The 19,437-nt window shown below is 46.9% G+C and overlaps 1 protein-coding gene across 5 annotated transcripts in view; it reads left to right on the top strand.

Annotated features, from left to right (window-relative positions):
• EHMT1 (euchromatic histone lysine methyltransferase 1) overlaps window positions 1-19,437 on the top strand; it is a 144,774-nt gene that overhangs the window by 93,689 nt on the left and 31,648 nt on the right. For 4 of the 5 annotated variants that reach the window (XM_063144770.1, XM_063144767.1, XM_063144768.1 and 1 more), the window contains 5 exons: window positions 469-617; window positions 4,764-4,907; window positions 8,472-8,698; window positions 11,132-11,299; window positions 12,951-13,033. In XM_063144770.1, the coding sequence (XP_063000840.1) occupies window positions 469-617; window positions 4,764-4,907; window positions 8,472-8,698; window positions 11,132-11,299; window positions 12,951-13,033 (771 nt within the window). The remainder of the gene's footprint in view (window positions 1-468; window positions 618-4,763; window positions 4,908-8,471; window positions 8,699-11,131; window positions 11,300-12,950; window positions 13,034-19,437) is intronic. The other variant, XM_063144772.1, reaches the window with a different exon arrangement.

Here is a 19,437-nt window from a genome sequence, read left to right as displayed (position 1 = left end):
ATGTAGTTTCCCAAGCAGTCTACCATCCAGGAACCAACCATATCCAAAAGAATCCCTTCTATTTAATCCTATGTCCTTTCCATCCTATAAAGCTGTGGGAGGGCCGTGCACATTCTTATGGGAATGGTTACAGAGGGCTTTGGGGAGCCTGGCTTGTATGGGGTTGTCAGAATGGCAATCATTCTAATACAGCCTTGACAACAAAAAACAAATGCAGACTAGCTGGCCCGTTCCCACCCATACAGATGATTTATAGACACACACAGAAAGAAACTCACTTTGTAAAACTTTGGTACCTAGCTGCCGGAAGGTCGCTCTTCATTGTTACAATCCTCTTGGCTACTGAGTGTTGACAAGCCTGCGTTATCATTGTGCTTTGGGTCTGTAGCAATATGTTTCTTTGCGCTAACTCCAGAGCAGTCAACCGGCTGAAACTGCCCCTCTTTGTCTTTCCAATGTTTGCCATAGGTCTTTCCAATGGCCCTGGAGCAATGGAAGAAGCAGACAGCCTTCAGGAAGTGCCTCTCTGCAGCTGTCGGATGGAAACGCCCAAAAGCCGAGAGATCACTACGTTAGCCAACAACCAATGCATGGCAACAGAGAGCGTGGACAAGGAGGTAGGGCTGCCTTCCGCCCGTCTCCCCAACTCCTGTTGGGTGGCAGTAGGCAACTTTCTATTCATGCACAGGTCTCTGTCCGGCGAGAGGCCGTTGAGTGAGCCAGGTTGATATGCGGAAAGGCAAAGGCCTGTTTGTGGTCTCAGCGGTTGGAACACGTTGGACAATGGCCCCACACCTCTCGCAGTATGATGGTGCTTAAACCCTGCCTGGTTAAAAAGACTTGGGGAGTAGTGTATCTCTCAAAATACTAGAACCCAAGGGGGGCATCCCATGAAGCTGATGGGCGGGAGATCCAGCACAAATAAAAGGAAGGACTTCTTCACACGGTGCCTAGTTAAATTATGGAACTCACCACCACAGGATGTTAGTTCTGGACACCCATTTGGAGGGCTTTAAAAGGGGGTTGGATAAATTCCTGGAGGTGAAGGCTATCCATGGCTACTAGCCCTGATGGTTGTGGGCTACCTCTAGTATTCGAGGCAGTAAGGCTGTGTGCACCAGTTGCTGGGGAACATGGGGGGGAGGGTGCTATTGCACCATGTCCTGCTTGTTCATCCCAGGCCGATGGCTGGTTGGCCACTGTGTGAACGGAGTGCTGGACTAGATGGACCCTTGGTGTGATCCACCATGGCTCTTCTTACATTCTTACGTTCTTATGTTCTTAATCAATGATTATTAACTCTACTAGATTTATCTCTTGCCTTTTGTTCGTGGTGGAGCTCAAGGTGGCGGACACAGGTGTGGTGTACCCTGCGGTCCACGTTCCCCATGGAGAGGGCCTTACTCCAGGCTAAACATGCCCAGTTCTTTCAGTCTCTCCTCCTAGGGCTTTGTTTCCAGACCAGATGGGATAGCCTTTCCGGCACCCAGCTCTTGTGTACATCTTGTCTCCTCCTTTCCTCTGGCTCCTCCCCTTCTCTCTCATCTTGGCGCGGCCTCCCGTGAGCTCCCTGCATTAGGCTACTGCCACCGGCAGTTCTGTAGCCCAGTCAAAATCTCTGCTGCTTCTGCAGACTCAGTTAAGCCAGTTCCTGCTGTTCCCCCTGTAGTTTTTCAATTAGTCGTTGCTGGGATAGCCAAGCTCTAATGAGTGCCTGTGGTCAGGAGATAAGTGGGTGATTCTTTTCCTGCTGGGGCTCAGTCGATGCGTCCGCGAGATGTTAAAACGGACTAAGACTCAGGGCAGGTGCTTTATGGCTTGTTGGATTGGCGGGTTCTGCATTTGGGAAAGAAGGAGGTTTCTGCTTTCACCCCTGGTGGATGGCAACTCTGGCGGCCTTTGCGCAATTAGCACGAGTAAAGAATGAAGGAATTATATACCGCATTTCTTCGATTCTACGACGCACTTTTCCCCCCCATATAAACATCTCTAAAAACGGGGTGCGTCTTAGAATCGCGGGTGCGTTTATTATTTCTTAGAATCAAAGCTTTTTTTTTTTCTGTTGGTGGTACTGAAATTTGCGTGCGTCTTACAATCGATGGCGTCTTAGAATCGAAGAAATACGGTATATTTTGTTTAGAAGCTTGCTACGTCTCCCCCCCCCCTTTTTTTTTTGTTCTTGTTCTTAGCGGTAGCTTTCCTTTTTGGAATGGAATGGTTTCGAGGGTGACGAGGCTAAGCGGCGTGGAGGGGGAAACGCTCAGCATTTTTGGGAACCCATGTGGAGGTTCTCACCTGCGCCGGCGCATTAATGGCTAGGAGTAGGATGGTAAGGTGGGAAGTCCTCGGGCTGGTTCACATGGGCACATTAACTGCTGCACGGTTACAACGTCAAGCGATGACTCACATAAATAGAAGCCGCAGATAATTCTGTAGCCTCTCAAATACACCACTCCGCATTTGAGTTCAGCTCCCAGTTATCCACGGTATAGAAATAAATGGCGTGTGAATAAGTATGTTGAACAGGCTCCTGGTTGCCTTGACCTGGAAAAAGAAGGCACGTCGACGGGCCTCTGTGGCAGGACTGCAAAGAGAGCCATGACTGTGTTTCACACTGGTATCGCAGGACTAGCATTTTGAAAGGGCTAAGCATCTCCACGGCCAAATCCAGATTGGTCAGTGAAAGCAGATAGATCTTCCTCCCACACATTCAGGCGGGGTTGAAGCATCTCCCCTAGGAGGGAAGGTTACATCAACTGGGATTGTTTAGCTGGGGAAAAAAGGAGGCTAAGGGGAGACAGCACAGAGGTGTACAGAATTATGCATGGTGTGGAGAATGTGGACAGAGAGACATTTTTCTCCCTGTCTTGTAATGCTAGAACCCAAGGGGGTCATCCCATGAAGCTGATGGATGGGAGATCCAGGAATCCACGACAAATAAAAGAAAGTCCTTCTTCACACAACGCATAGTTAAACTATGGAACTCACTACCACAAAATGTGGTGATGGCCACCCATTTGGATGGCTTTCAAAGGGGGTTGGATAAATTCCTGGAGGCAGGCTATCAAGGGCTACTAGCCCTGATGGTTGTGTGCTATCTCCAGTGTTCGAGGCAGTAAGGCTGTGTGCACCAGTTGCTGGGGAACATGGGTGGGAGGGTGCTGTTGCACCATGTCCTGCTTGTTCATCCCTGGCCGATGGCTGGTTGGACACTGTGTGAACAGAACGTTGAACTAGATCAGTGGTTCTCAACCTTCCTAATGCCGCGACCCTTTAATACAGTTCCTCATGTTGTGGTGACCCCCAACCATAAAATTATTTTCGTTCTTCTCTACACGATCCATTATCATGGGATGGTTTGCTAATGAAAATAATACATAACAATAGCTTTAATAATACAAAAGATGATACATGACATAGTTCAGTCAATACAGTTTCCTAAGACCATCGGAAATATGTGTTTTCCGATGGTCTTAGGCGACCCCTGTGAAAGGGTCATTCGACCCCCAAAGGGGTCCCGACCCACAGGTTGAGAACCGCTGAACTAGATGGACCCTTGGTCTGATCCAGCAGGGCTCTTCTGATGTTCTTCTGTACTTCTTCCGAGGCGTTGGCATTTTAATGAGCTCAGATTGCCGTGCGCAACACACACCTCTTTTCAGACGGCTGAGCGAGACACGTGCAGCCACACCTCCCACTTCTTTGCATTTGTGACTCTGAAGATGTGCAGTGTTTGCCTTGGTGCAGCCATGTGGTTGGGAGTTAAACTGAAGTATTTCTTTGCTGTTGCTGCTGCTAAGTCTGCCAAGCCTGCTTGGTTGTGCATTTGAATTGCTGAGAAAAGGCTGTGACTCATCCAGTGCAGTGTATGCAATTGCTCTCAAAGTATACAGTGTGGCAGAGAAGAATCTCTCTCTCTCTCTCTCTCTCTCTCTCTCTCTCTCTCTGGGCCGTGTTCAGAAGACACATTAAACCATGGCTTTAACCACGGTGGTTAAGCCAGAAAGCTGGGCCGTGTTCAGAAGACACCTTAAACCATGGCTTTAACCACGGTGGTTAAGCAAGAAAGCTGGGCCGTGTTCAGAAGACACCTTAAACCATGGCTTTAACCACGGTGGTTAAGCCAGAAAGCTAGTCCGTGTTCAGAAGACACCTTAAACCATGGCTTTAACCACGGTGGTTAAGCCAGAAAGCTAGGCCGTGTTCAGAAGACACCTTAAACCATGGCTTTAACCACGGTGGTTAAGCAAGAAAGCTGGGCCGTGTTCAGAAGACACCTTAAACCATGGCTTTAACCACGGTGGTTAAGCCAGAAAGCCAGGCCGTGTTCAGAAGACACCTTAAACCATGGCTTTAACCACTGTGGTTAAGCCAGAAAGCTAGGCCGTGTTCAGAAGACACCTTAAACCATGGCTTTAACCACGGTGGTTAAGCAAGAAAGCTGGGCTGTGTTCAAAAGACACCTTAAACCATGGCTTTAACCACGGTGGTTAAGTCAGAAAGCTGGGCCGTGTTCAGAAGACACCTTAAACCATGGCTTTAACCACTGCGAATAAGGCTTTTTGCTTTATTCACCATGGTTAAAGCCGTGGTTTAAGGTGTCTTCTGAACACAGCCTGGCTTTCTGGCTTAACCACTGTGGTTAAAGCCATGGTTTAAGGTGTCTCCTGAATGGTCTCTCTCTCTCTCTCTCTCTCTCTCTCTCTCTCTCTCTCTCTGTGGTGCACTATCCAAGAACGGCATCTCCCTTTCTTCCCTTCTAGCTGAGCCGATGCACAAACCGTGTACTGAAGTACGAGCTGATGCGTCCATCTAACAAAGTCCAGCTTTTGGTGCTGTGTGAGGACCACAGAGGGAGGATGGTGAAACATCAATGCTGCCCAGGCTGTGGCTTCTTTTGCGCAGCGGTGAGCCTCTCTGGGAGGAGGGTCTTGGTGCTGTGGCTCCTGTCTTGTTGAACCCTTTCAAGAGGAATGATTTATTGTCTTTGTTAGGTGCTTTTTTTTTTAGTCCATCCAATAAGAAAAAGGTGTCTTGACATTATTATTATTATTATTATTATTTATTTATTTATTTATTTATATAGCACCATCAGTGTACATGGTGCTGTACAGAGTAAAACAGTAAATAGCAAGACCCTGCCGCATAGGCTTACAATCTAATAAAATCATAGTAAAGCAATAAGGAGGGGAAGAGAATGCAAACAGGTACAGGGTAGGGTAAGCAGGCACAGGGTAGGGTAAAACTAACAGTAGAAAGTAACAGTAGAAGTCTGCACGACATCAAGTTTTAAAAGCTTTAGGAAAAAGAAAAGTTTTTAGTTGAGCTTTAAAAGCTGCGGTTGAACTTGTAGTTCTCAGATGTTCTGGAAGAGCGTTCCAGGCGTAAGGGGCAGCAGAAGAAAATGGACGAAGCCGAGCAAGGGAAGTAGAGGCCCTCAGTGTGTGTGTGAATAGGGTATGCCAATAACAGCTTGAGCTTCTCCAGACACTGCGTATGCTAGCTCCTCAAAGGCACATGGCCAATCTCCTAAAACAAAGTCCCAGGAAAGGTTGCTTTGAGCCACCAGAGCCAGGCAGAGAGATCCGTCCCACACTTGTCAGTCTCAGCCTACCACTGAGCTGACCCCGTTATCATGACTTCAGGAAAGGTTAAGCCTCAAGCCGAGGAGTCCCATCCTTCTGTTAAGGACTGGGAACTCCCTGCCACCTGAGTCTGGGCACGAACATAGAATCCACAGCATATGCAAGTTCAAGTCTATGAAAAGCCTCACTACTTTTCATGGCACAGTTCTTCGATATCCAAAGTCCTAATAGCAAAGCGTCCATGTGCAGAGTGCTTTCAAAGTCCCAAGCGGAGACGGATTCCAAAGCAGGAGGGGGAAGGTGAGGCGTTGCGTCGAGAGATGAAACCTACCCAAGCTTTTTCCGCTTTGCACCAGCCTTTAAGGCCTATTCAAAGCCACTTGACAGACAGGTCCTCTGACCTGTGAACCATGCCCACGTGCCAAGAGGGCGGGATGTTACAACCCACTTCGAAGAGCGGCCCCCACCTTTTCCAAAACACTCTGAAGTTCCCAGGGAACCAGCTACTTCAAGGCCGAAGCAAAGGAGTGAACCAGCTACTCCCATGGGAACTGCTTAGAGATAAGCTTGCACAGAACATCTGATGTTCTCAAAGCATTTCCTAAAGATGGGAATGATCTCCCCGACGAGGCTCGCCTGGCACCAACTCTGTTATCTTTCAGGCGCCAGGTCAAGACTTTTCTCTTCTCCCAGGCATTTAACAGCATTTCACAACGCTAAGTCTGTCTTTTAACAGACCCCAGAACTGTTGTTTTTAAATGGATGCTGTTGTTTTTACGTTTCTGATAATTTTTAAATTTTGTATGCTTTTTTAATGTTTACTGTTTTTAACTTTTGTAAACCGCCCAGAGAACTTCGGCTATGGGGCGGTATATAAACATAAAATAAATAAATAAATAAATAAATCTAACCACTAGGTAGAAGTCCTATACCTGACACTTACTTCTCTCTAGCCAGCACAGTATTGTGTACTAAGTCCCCCGACATTATATATTGAATCCACAGACATATAAATCATTTTTTCCCCAACTCTTGCAAATATTCTATCAGTGGTTTCCAGTCCAATACAAACGAAGCTGTCAGTGTTTCTCTTACTAACGCCGTCAGTTTGGCCGTCTCCGCCAACTCCAAAACCTTCAACAGCCATTCCTCCGTTGATGGTACAAAATCTCCCCTAAGAGGGGAGAGCTGCAGTCCGCAAGGTCAATGTTGTTGTAGCATGGAGTGGATGGGGGGGCGAAGAAGCACACCCTAGTGCGGGGGAAGGCAACCTGGTGCCCTCCTGATGCTTTAGATGACAACTTTCATTAATCCCAGCCATCATAGCCAATGGTTAGTGGTATGGGAGTTTTAGTCTCAGATGTCTGATGGGCGCCAGGTTGCCTACTGGCTCTTTAAGTAATCCACAACGCTTTTATTAAGCAATAAACGTCTCTTCTACCTGAATAGAGTCTAACCTCTTGGAAACATCCCCCTGGGCAAAACTATGCAAACTAAGCAAGACAATTGTCCGTTCAAGAAGAATAGGAAGCCACTTCCCAAATGCCCTTAACTTCAGAGAGCCTGGTGCGGAGGCAGGTTCTGACGTAATCGAACCGACTTTCTCATGCCTTCCTTCCGCCCCGTGCGTTTCAGCTTCCGGCGGACCCTAGCTTCAGCTAGCTTGTCGGGACGCTCACCTCCGGAAGGAGGCTCACTTCCCACTGAATGTGTAGGATTTGGCCTTGAGGAGATAAGCTCTGGAGAGGGCTGAATCCCAGCTGGGGAATCTCCCGTGAGAGCTTCCTCCCCTACTGGTACAGGCTGGCTGGTGTCTGGTGCCGCCTCCTCTAGTTCTAGATCTGATTCTGATTGATTACCTGAAACATCTTCTCCCAAAACAGGGGCAGTAGGGTTAGACATGACAGCTAGTGGATCTGAAAGATTTGTGTTTCAGGGTGGGTGGGGGAGGGAGTTCTCAAATGATGTAGTCATGTGTTACTGATTGTGTCGTGGTTTAGGGTTTTCATGGCTGGACATTCAGTTTTAGCCACCCCCCCCCTTCCAATCTATAGCTTTTCTAGAAGCTTACTGTTCTGCATCCCAAGATTCCATACAGATAAGTGTGTGTGCCTCATTGTGCCAGCATCCAAACTAGAGATTGCAATTGATAACGTCTGTAGTGCGTAGACGAGACTCCTGCTCTCTTCCACAGCCCCTGCGAGTTTTACGGAAAACCTGTAATAAGTCAGGCGTGTGAAGGGTGTGTTTGTTTGGGGGGACTTTTTGCGTCCTGGTTTGCTTGCCGAATGGTGGTATACAAAGACAGAAAGCGAGCATTCAGAAAGAGAGCATATGAATTCACTACCAAAGCGAACTCGTCACAGCCTGGGTTTTTAGCAAGGTAATAATGAAAGTTGATGGATAATAATAATAATAATAATAATAATAATAATAATAATATATTTCTTACCCGCTTCTCCGCTTGGATCGAGGCGGGGAACAACAGTGAATATAAAACACATTAAAAACTGATTAAAAACATAGCATACATGATCAAAACATCCTTAAAACATCCTAAAAACATCCTACAATTTCACTGGATAGGCCTGCTGGAAAAGATCAGTCTTCATTGCTTTTTTCAATGCTAAAAGACTGTCAAGTTGACGAATCTTACAGTAAGTGTTAATTAGGTCCGAAGACTAAAGGTGGCAATACGGATTGTCCCGCCAGATCTGCTTGTGGTTGGCGAAGTATGTGGTTTCTCAGCCCCCAAATGTTATCTAGTCCAATGTACGTCTGTGTGCGTGTGTATGTATGTGCCTGCCACTCAACACATATATGTTTTGAGGTCCCAAGGAGATTTTGTAAGGTGTGAACCCAACCTCTTTGCATCTCCCTCTCCAGGGCACGTTTATGGAGTGCCAGCCGGAAAGTAGCATCTCGCACCGGTTCCACCAGGACTGTGCTTCCCAAGTCAAAGGCACGAGCTACTGCCCACACTGCGGGGAGGAGGCCTCCAAGGCCAAAGAAGTGACTGTAGCAAAGGCCGACACGACCTCCACGCTTTCGTTGACCTTCGAGCAGAAGAAGCTGGGCGCCTTGGAAGGAAGGGCAGACACGACAACAGGAAGGCAAGTCCAGGGGCTGATGGCATGGGGCATCTTCTAAGGTTCACGCCCAGCATGGGCACCTGGCCCTGATTGTCGTCATCCGTGCTAATGCTGCCTGTTCACCTGTCCTCTCCAAACGTAAGAAGAAGAAGAAGAAGAAGATCAAGGGGTTGGGGCAGTCGCTTTGCTGGCCTTACCTTCTCCATCTGGGCTGGGAGAGAGGCCTCATCTACACCAAGCAGGATATTGCACTATGAAAGCGGTATAATGAAGGCAGGAGCCACACAACTGTTTTATAGCAGCATTGAAGTGCACTAACAACGGTTGGGGCTCATTGACAAACCATATTTCACTTTCATACCGCTATCTCCTGCTTGGTGTGGCTCCTGCCTTCATACTGCTTTCATACCGCTTTCACAGTGCGATATCCTGCTTGGGGTAGATTAGGCCGGAGAGAGCAAGTGAATGGGCAAGTGCCCTTATACAAATCTATGGTGTGACCACACTCAGAATACTGTGTACAGTTCTGGTCACCACACCTAAAAAAGGATATTATAGAGCTGGGAAAAGTGCAGAAAAGGGCAACTAGAATGATTAAGGGGCTGGAGCATCCCCCCCTACGAGGGAAAGTTACATCAGCTGGGATTGTTTATCTTGGAAACAACAGGAAGGCAAGTCCAGGGGCTGATGGCATGGGGCATCTTCCGAGGCTCACGCCCAGCATGGGCGGCTGGCCCTGAGTGTCGTCATCCGTGCTAATGCTGCCTGTTCACCTGTCGTCTCCTAATCTGAGAAGAAGAATGAGATCAAGGAGTTGGGGCAGTCGCTTTGCTGGCCTTACCTTCTCCGTCTGGGCTGGGAGAGAGGCCTCATCTACACCAAGCAGGATATTGCACTATGAAAGCGGTATAATAAAGGCAGGAGCCACATTGCTGCTTTAGAGCGGAATTGAAGTGCACTGACAACTGTTGGGGCCCATTGACACATACCATATTCCACTTTCATACCACTATATCCTGCTTGGTGTGGCTCCTGCCTTTTATATATACCGCTTTCATAGCGCTATATCCTGCTTGGGGTAGATTAGGCCAGAGAGAGCAAGTGAATAGTAGGAAGCAGGGAGGAATAGTAGGAAGCAGGCAAGTGGCAATAGTAGGAAGCTTGGCTCCCCCAAAATTTGTAGCCGACACTGGCAAATCTGTCTTTGCACAGGTGTAAATCCTTTAAAGTTTGGGTAATAGCAGTGGGCACACCCAAGCAGCAATGGAAGTGAGTTGAGGCTCCAGTGAGATGAGTGTCCGTTCTTGTAGGGAAGACTGCAGTGGATCCAATTGGTTGGCAGTACTTTGTCCGCAACTGCCTACCGTATTCATCATGACCTGCCTGTTGCCCTTGGGAGCTCCAGCCGTAGCAAGACAGATTGCAGTAGCTGGTGGCCTGTGGCGGAATCAAATTGTACAACTGATCTCAGACACCATCCTATCTGTGGTAGGCTGCAGTAAGCAGTCGGCTCTCTTTCTCTTCGGACTCTACTTCACTCCATAAATAAAAGGATGGCTTGTTTGAATATCCACCACCACCATCCACACACACACACACACACTTGAAGTTCCTTTCAATCCAAACTCAGCAAGTCACGGAGAAGACCACAGCCTGGTTTGCATGTAAGCCATGGGTTTTTGGGGGCATGCAGGAGCAAGTGAGAACTTTACTCACCACCACTTCTGCTTCGTTTCTGGGTTACAGTACCAGGAACATTTATTTATTTATTTATTTATTTATTTAAGCATTTTTATGCCGCCATTCATCCAAAAAAGGCTCTCACGGTGGCTTACAAAAGTATTTCTTGACAGTCCCTGCCCACAGGCTTACAATCTAAAAGACACGACACAAAAGGAAAGGGGATTGGGAGGGGGGAGGAGGAGGGGGAAAAGGAAAGCAAAGCAAATTCAGGCACTACAATCTTTGTTGCAAAAGACATGGGTTAAGACTCTACGGGCTCTTCTACACCAAGCAGGATATTCCACTATGAAAGCGGTATATAAAAGGCAGGGGCCACACGACTGCTTTATAGCAGTATTGAAGTGCACTGACAACTGTTGGGGCCCATTGATAGGTACCATATACCACTTTCATACCACTATATCCTGCTTGGTGTGGCTCCTGCCTTTTATATAGACCGCTTTCATACTGCTTTCATAGTGGAATATCCTGCTTGGTGTAGATGAGCCCTAGGTTTTTTCCTCCCTCTCCAATCCCGAGTTCCAGGTTCAGCTGTCATGGAGGGCACATCTGGGTAGTTTTGCAACCTGGAAACAAAGCAGAAATGGTTCGCGATTGCTGAGGATTAATCCAAGCTGTTCGCACGCTTTAAAAGCATATATCTTTTCCTTGCTTGATGGTAGGGTTTACCATTCACTCCTTTTTCTCTTATACTTTTTTTTTTTGTCACAGTGGGACTGGAACACAGCCGTCTGAAGAAGGCAGATCTGAGAGTTCTTCTGCGGAGGGGTTTGACTTAGCTGGGACATCTGCCTTTCCGAAACCTGCCCCAACTGGTTTGTCTCAGGGACCAGTTAAAGAAACCTTGGAAAGCGCCTTGATTGCCCTGGATTCAGAAAAGTAAGGATGTGCTGACCGTGGGCCCGGGCTCAGCATTGCTGGCGCTAAGTGGCCATTCAGTTGTCAGTAGGGTTCACTGCAATGCATCGTTCGCCTTTCCCTCTGGATCGAGGTGGGGAACAACATTAAATACAATAATACAATACATAAAACTGGTTAAAAGAGCATATAAAACTTAGGCCACAGCTAGACCTAAGGTTTCTCCCGGGATCATCCAGGGTTCGCCCCTGCCTGAGCACTGGATCCCCTGTGTGTCACCTAGATGAACAGGTTTGACCCCTGGACGATCCAGGGATAAACCTTAGGTCTAGCTATGGCCATACAAAGGGCTTTGCGCGGTACTGAAGATGGGAAGAGGAGTGTCACCGACAGGAATTTATTCCCACGAATAACTTGAGCTACAAGTCAGCCCTGCAACAAAATATTTTAGTGTGGAGCACTCCTGTTTCTATACCAAGCACAATACTCCACAATACTTCCTTCCCCACCTTTTTTCTTTCGCACGTCAGTCTACCTCCTGTGCCCACTGAACATGCTCAATCCTCTATTCGGCCCATTCTTGAGTATTGCATCCAGTTCTGAGCACCACACTTCAAGAAGGATGCAGACAAGCTGGAGCGTGTTCAGAGGAGGGCAGTCAGGATGATCAGGGGTCTGGAAACAAAGCCCTATGAAGAGAGACTGAAGGAACTGGGCCTGTTTAGCCTGGAGAAGAGGAGATTGAGGGGAGACATGAGAGCAGTCTTCAAATACTTGAAAGGTTGTCACACAGAGGAGGGCCAGGATCTCTTCTCCATCATCCCAGAGTGCAGGACACGGAATAACGGGCTCAAGTTAAAGGAAGCCAGATTCCGGCTGGACATCAGGAAAAACTTCCTGACTGTTAGAGCAGTACGACAATGGAAACAATGATCTAGGGAGGTGGTGGGCTCTCCCACACTAGAGGCCTTCAAGAGGCAGCTGGACAACCATCTGTCAGGGATGCTTTAGGGTGGATTCCTGCATTGAGCAGGGGATTGGACTTGATGGCCTTAGAGGCCCTTTCTAACTCTGCTATTCTGTGATTCTATGAACTGTTTTGGTGGGTTTCTAAAGATTTCTCTGTACTCCTGCAAACCTTGGGGTTCTTCTGAACCTGATGATATCTCTCCCGCATGCATGGATTCAGGGCGGGGAGGGGGCTGTTGCACCATGTCCTGCTTGTTCATCCCTGGTCGACGGCTGGTTGTCCACTGTGTGAACAGAGTGCTGGACTAGATGGACCCTTGGTCTGATCCAGCATCAGGGCTCTTCTGATGTTCTTATGGATAATGGTGTTCTGTCTGCAAGAGCATCAGCACTCACCACCTGAACCCGGGAAATAAAGAGGGAATAATGACTCAAGTCCCTCACACCAGAGCACTCTGCCAAAGCAGGACGTCCATATTGACAACGTCGCCGTTCGGCAATTGCTATCGTTGGCATTGTTTCTAATTCAGGGGAAACAAATAAATGTGTTTCATTTTCTAAGCAAGGTTTTAAGCTTTGAAGCAGTTGGGGTGGTTTTGCCTTTTCTTTGCAATGAATAATAAAGGCCAGGAGAGGAAGGCGTCGGGGTTTTTTTTTATTGCAGCAATACTAGTTCGTAATAACAGTTTTCCTCCTTCGGCAGACCCAAGAAGTTACGGTTTCACTCCAAGCAGCTGTACTTCTCTGCAAGGCAAGGGGAGCTCCAGAAAGTCCTTCTTATGTTGGGTAAGGTGTTATTCCCCCCCCCTCTTCGCTCCCCATCACGTAGAGGAAAGATGTTTCAGTTTTGTTGGCAGGCAGCCCTGATTGATGCTATAGCACACAGCCCAGACGTGGGCCCTCGAGATGTGTTGGGCTGCAGCGTCCGACATTCTTAGCCGGCATGCAGAGTGCAAGGTTGGGGCAAGCTGGAAAGTGAAGACCCTGATTGAGGGCACTTCACCCCAAGAGCCCACTTGAGTCCTCGCTGGAATGAGTGTTAATCAAGCTTACACTTATTTGGAACTCTCTCAAGTGTCCAGACGAGAGCGGGAGTTGATGAAGGCGTGAGGGCCGCTTCTGTCCCTGTCTTTCCCTCCAGGGTGATGGCCCTCTTATCCCCTCCCTGTCGTGTTAGGCCTCGTAAAGCCATCTTTTTTTTCTCAGTCTTCTCCTCCATGTACTGGCTTAGTATGGGAGTGAGGGGGCGGGGGGAGAAGAGGGGTAGGGTGACCCTATGGAAAGGAGGACAGGGCTCCTGTATCATTAACAGTTGTGCCGAAAATGGAATTTCAGCAGGCGTCCTTTGTAGGCACACAGCACCTGATGAAATCCCCTCTTCATCACAACACTTAAAGCTGCAGGAGCCCTGCCCTCTTGACCAGATACAAAAGATTCTGCATATATGCAAATGACACCTGCTGAAATTCACTTTTCTACGCAGCTGTTAAAGATACAGGAGCCCTGTTCATCTTTCCATAGGGTCGACCTACTGTTAAAGATACAGGAGCCCTGTCCTCCTTTCCATAGGGTCACCCTAAAGAGGGGCAGCAGCGCAACAGCATTGCCAGAGTCCCGGTTTTGTCTAAGCGGATAGAGTGTTTGCTACATGCTGATGGTACTGATCTTCTGCCTCCTAATATCCTGCGCGTAATTTCCACCTGTTTCTTTCCCCCCTGTAATTCTGGTCCTCCTTGGTACGTCCTCTTATTTGGTCTCTGTGAGGCTTGTGGCTCAAATACTCCTTGGGCACTATTCATGAGAGTGCAGGTGACTTGTGACTAAGAGCTGCACTGATCAAAGAGAGAGAGAGAGAGAGAGAGAGAGAGAGAGAGATCCATGACAAACACACATCAACTGTGTCTTATGTGGGCACATCTCACATAACAGTCTGATTTTAAGTTTCTGGTTCATTGCTCTTCCCATGATGTATAGCAAGTCCCCCCACTCCCCATTTATTTATTTATTTATTTATTTATTACATTTCTATAGCGCCCAATAGCCGGAGCTCTCTGGGTGGTTCACAAAAATTAAAACCATTCAAAGTATTAAAACAACAGTATAAAACCATAATCTAAAATGCAATATAAAAGCTCAACCAGATAAAAACAGCGGCAATGCAAAATTACAAATTTAAAACACCAAGTTAAAATTTATTTATCGACCGTTAAAATGCTGGGAGACTAAAAAAGGTCTTCACCTGGCGTCTAAAAGCATATAATGTAGGTGCCAAGCGAACCTCCTTAGGGAGCTCATTCCACAGCCGGGGTGCCACAGCAGAGAAGGCCCTGCTCCTGGTAGCCACCTGCCTCACTTCCTTTTGTATCATCCGTAACACAACAGTAGCGAAATGAGTGTGAAAAGTCTTATTGGCTTTGATTGTTCCTCTTCTGGGGTGGATGGAGATGGGGAGGCATAGGGAAAACGTCATTTGCCCACCTCCATCGCATCAGCTCCATTATCCTTGTTAGCTTTCTTGAGTGGAAAACTGAGATGCCCTTTCTTCCTCCTCATCTCCTGAACTCGCTGGCCTTTTCCGGCAACTGTGTTGCACATTAGTGGGGAAAAGTGTCCTTGAGACGGAACCTCCTCTAATGCCTTCCAGCGTGCAGGAATAGTGGGGCAACACTTTTAGCTGTATAGTACTTATTTATTTTTATGTATTTCATTTATTTATTTATTACATTTATACACCGCCACAAAGCTGAAGCTCTCTGGGCGGTTTACAAAAGTTAAAAACCGTAAACATTAAAAGAAAGTGTACAAAATTTAAAACCGTCAAAAGCATAAAAACAACATAAAAGCAACTTCAAGTTGTATTAGTAGTAACAGGAGGAGAAATACGGATACCGAAAGAACAGAAAGGGCAGATCGTGGACATTACAGGTGCAAATAAAAGGAGGATTACAGCATGGGATTATAATCCAAACTAGGCGTCTCTGATCTCATTGTGCTTGACATGTTCCAGACTGTGATTCTGCTTTTTATAGATTCTTGACATGTTCCAGACTGAGATTCTGTTTCCTTCCTCAAGATTCTTGTACACCTTCAAATGTGCCTGTCTGCTTTGGCTGTAGTAGTAACTCCCTTTCAGCAGATATTCTGTCAGGACTGTCAGCTCGTTCAGAGCATCATACATAAGAGATAGATCAGGAAGAAACTGCTTGGAAGACAAACTCTTATACAGACGATTGAAAGAAGATCGATCTGGAAGCCAGATTCCAGCTGGACATCAGGAAAAACTTCCTGACTGTTGGAGCAGTACGACAATGGAATCTGTTACCTAGGGAGGTGGTGGGCACTCCCACACTAGAGGCCTTCAAGAGGCAGCTGGACAACCATCTGTCAGGGATGCTTTAGGGTGGATTCCTGCATTGAGCAGGGGGTTGGACTGGATGGCCTTATTGGCTCCTTCCAACTCTGCTATTCTATGATTCTATGATATATTTTCCTCCTCGCTAGTAGGTTTAAAATGTAAGGAAACATGTTCCAAACTGCGGAAACAGTCCTATAGGTCCTTGCAACCTATCCAAGATTCTGCTAGGCTTGTTTATCTACTCGTTCAACTGCTGTGAACATTTCTGTAGTTCTTTTTAAGCCATGGCTAGACCTGCCAATATCCTGGGGATTGCCCCGGGATCATCCCTGTGAGTCCACAGGACGCACAGGGGATCCCTGGAGCAGGGAGGGATGATCCCTCCCTTGCTCTGGGATATTGGCATAGCCTTTAATCCAGCTTTTTCCGCAGTCTCGGGATGATCCCGAGAGAACGGAACATATGGCCGGGTGTTGCGGGTTGTCCCGGCTCCTCACGAGTAACCATGAGGAGCCAGGAGCTGGGCATCAGGGGTGAGGTGAGCAAGGAATTTAAAAAATAAATAAAAATACTCACATTTGGTGATCGAGTGCTCGTGCGCTCTGTCTCCTTTAAGAAAAATAAAATGGCGGGCGTGACGTCCTCTTCCTTCTAGGACATTGAGCGCCGCGTGTACACAGAGGGGGAGATCTCACAATAACCATATTGTGAGATCCTCCCTTCTCCGTTGCACTAGACCCATAGGTCTAGCCATGAACTTAGTTTCGTGGTGACCTACTGTAGAATGATTACAGTTTTTCCATGAATGCACAAAATTTATTTGCTACATAGGCTTCTGAAGCTGTATGCACAGCAGCAAGCTGGTCCATCCGGTGACATACTCTGACGTTAGGACATATTTCAAGACGGGGTTGTGCTGCTCCTGGTTTCCTTCCGAACATTATTCTTCAGTAATAAAAGCTGCAGGATTTTTCTGGAGGTACGCAAGAGCAAACCCATGGGATACAAGCCAATTAAGGAGCACTTCTGTTATTGTTTGTGCACTTCTTCCTGGAAGTTAAATCAAGGAAGATGAAACCTGAGTCGTCGTCTTTGTCAAATTGACATTTTAGATGCGCAATTAATGGGCTGATGTCACTGAGGCTGGTGGATTCATCAATAAGGACCAATACTCTTCCCATTAATGTTTTGTATTGTTTTTATAAATGTCTGATCTCATTACAGATGCAGTGTGATCAATAATTTTAGCAGCGTTGTATCTAGAGCACAGTCCTTTAACGAAGTTTGACCAATTAGCTCCAGCAGGTCAAGTGATCAGAATAGGGTCTACCCATTTTTGCTAAAAAACATGACAGGTACTTTCCCTTTGATAGGCATTGCAATGGATGCTGCTGCTTTTAGACTCGTGCCTTTGGCCAGATCTACCTGTCGTGTTTCTCAGAACACTCCTGCTTTCGATGGGAGGCAAATGACAAGGCTTGCTGAGTAATCCACAAAGCTTTTATTAAGTAACAAACGTCTCTTCTACCTGAAAAGAGTCTAACCTCTTGGAACCGTCCCCCTAGGCAAAACTATGCAAACTAAGCAAGACAGTTGTCCGCTCAAGAAGAATAGGAAGCCACTTCTCAAATGCCCGTAACTTCAGAGCGCCTGGTGCGGAGACAGGTTCTGGCGTAATCGAACCGACTTTCTCACACCTTCCTTCCGCTCCGTGCGTTTCAGCTTCCGGCGGACCCTAGCATCAGCTAGCTTGTCGGGCGCTCTCTTCCGGAAGGAGGCTCACTTCTCACCTTGTGTGTAGGATTTGGCCTTGAGGAGACAAGCTCTGGAGAGGGCTGACTTCTAGCTGGGAAATCTCCCGTGAGAGCTTCCTCCCCCACTGGTACAGGCTGGCTGGTGTCTGGTGCCTCCTCCTCTAGGTCCAAATCTGATTCTGATTGATTACCTGAAACATCTTCTCCCAAAACAGGGGCAGTAGGGTTAGACATGACACTACCATTTTCTTTGCATAGACATGGGCGGATGATCTGTAGTGTTCCATTAACCTTTGTCAGAGTGACTTAAGTTGTGCTGCCTGTGAATGCCCATTGTATATAACAGAACTTGTTTCCAGAATCCCTAAATGCTTAGCCTGGGAGCAAAGTGGAGGGTGTCTATACACCCTGTTTACACCGTGGTGGCAGCGCAGTGGCGTTGTGTAATTTATATGATGCAGTCGACACGCACCCACCACGTTCCCCCCCCCCGAAACCACGCAGTTAAAAAGGCACTAACTTACCATGACGTTTTCATTTACTCCGGGTTATCCAGGACATTGCAAAAAAGCTTGAGTCCAGAGAGATGGGAAAGCTTTTGATTTGATGCCTTCCAAGGTGGTGCTGTATAGACACCTCCCTGAACAACCCTGTTTGTCTGATTCACAAATCAGCCATGGGGGCAAGACTTACTTGTATTCCTAGATTTCAAGTGACCAAACGTCTGGTCATGCCTATGTTGCTGTACAATGGCTTTGTGCATTGCTACCATGGTCAGATAGTCCTGTTGTACTTATTTATTTATTTATTTTTATTTATTTATTAAACTTACATACCGCTCCCATAGCCAGGGCTCTCTGGGCGGTTTACAGACATTCTAAAATTGAGGTAAAAACAAGTATACAAAATTTAAAACTCTAAAACACAGAACATACACACATAAAGCATTAAAAACCGATTAAAAACTAAACATGTGGGTAATTAGGTTGTGCCGCCATATGCCTGGGCAAAGAGGAAAGTCTTAACCTGGCGCCGAAAGGATAGCAGCGTTGACGCCAGGCGAGCCTCATCAGGGAGATTGTTCCACAGTCTGGGGGCCACCACCGAAAAGGCCCTGTCCCTCATTGCCACACTCCGAGCCTCTCTCGGAGTAGGCACCCGGAGGAGGACCTTAATTGTTGAACGTAGTGACCGGGTATATTCACGTCGGGAGAGGCGTTCCGTCAGGTATTGTGGTCCGAAGCCGTGTAAGGCTTTATAGGTCAAACCCAGCACCTTGAATTGGGCTCGGAAACATACAGGCAGCCAGTGCAAGCGGACCAGAGCAGGTGTTGTACTTATAGAGGTATTGCTGAATTCGCCGCGTTCATTTCCTAATGAAGACGGGAAGCTGTCTTCAGTAGCCACTGTTTCTTCTGCATTTCCAAAAGTCTCATTCTCCCCGGTTTGCGTGGGCTTTTTGAAAAAGGAACTAATAAATCTTTGTGTTTGACGAGCATAGTGGTCTACACAACCCGATTCTGAATAAGCCCTAAACACAGAAACAAATAAAAACACAAACTGTGTTATATGAAATTGGAAATTATCCATTCACCCACCTGCAGAAATAAATTTCTGTTTCGTTAGCCTTTTGCATTCTTCATGTAACATATGTTACAAGCACACACTGGCAAACAGTTTGTCTATGAACAAATAATAAAATTGCAAAATAATTCCCTACACTGCAATGAAGACATTGATTGACCCTCTAAGTCAGCCCATTTTGGCTGCAGGCTAGGTATTTACTCTGTACAGCACCATGTACATTGATGGTGCTATATAAATAAATAATAATAATAATAATAATAATGCTATATTGACATTATTAGCAGTTGTTGTAGTCCTAGTAGTAGCACCAGCAGCAGCACCTATGTGAATGGATAAAGAACTCTGTTTGGAGAATTTGGACCATAATGTTGAGAAAGGCCTGTCTACCATTTCACAACCCAAATTGGGAGGAAATTTCAATCCATTTTCACCCCTTAAAATTAAAGAGCGCGGTTCTCCCAAATCCACCTTGGCCAGAATTTAAAAACAAAAAA

Source organism: Elgaria multicarinata, chromosome 19 (assembly GCF_023053635.1).
Source record: "Elgaria multicarinata webbii isolate HBS135686 ecotype San Diego chromosome 19, rElgMul1.1.pri, whole genome shotgun sequence".
NCBI lineage: Eukaryota > Metazoa > Chordata > Lepidosauria > Squamata > Anguidae > Elgaria > Elgaria multicarinata.
The sequence above is the reverse complement of the archived record's forward strand: the minus strand, read 5'-3'. Positions and strand labels throughout refer to the sequence as shown.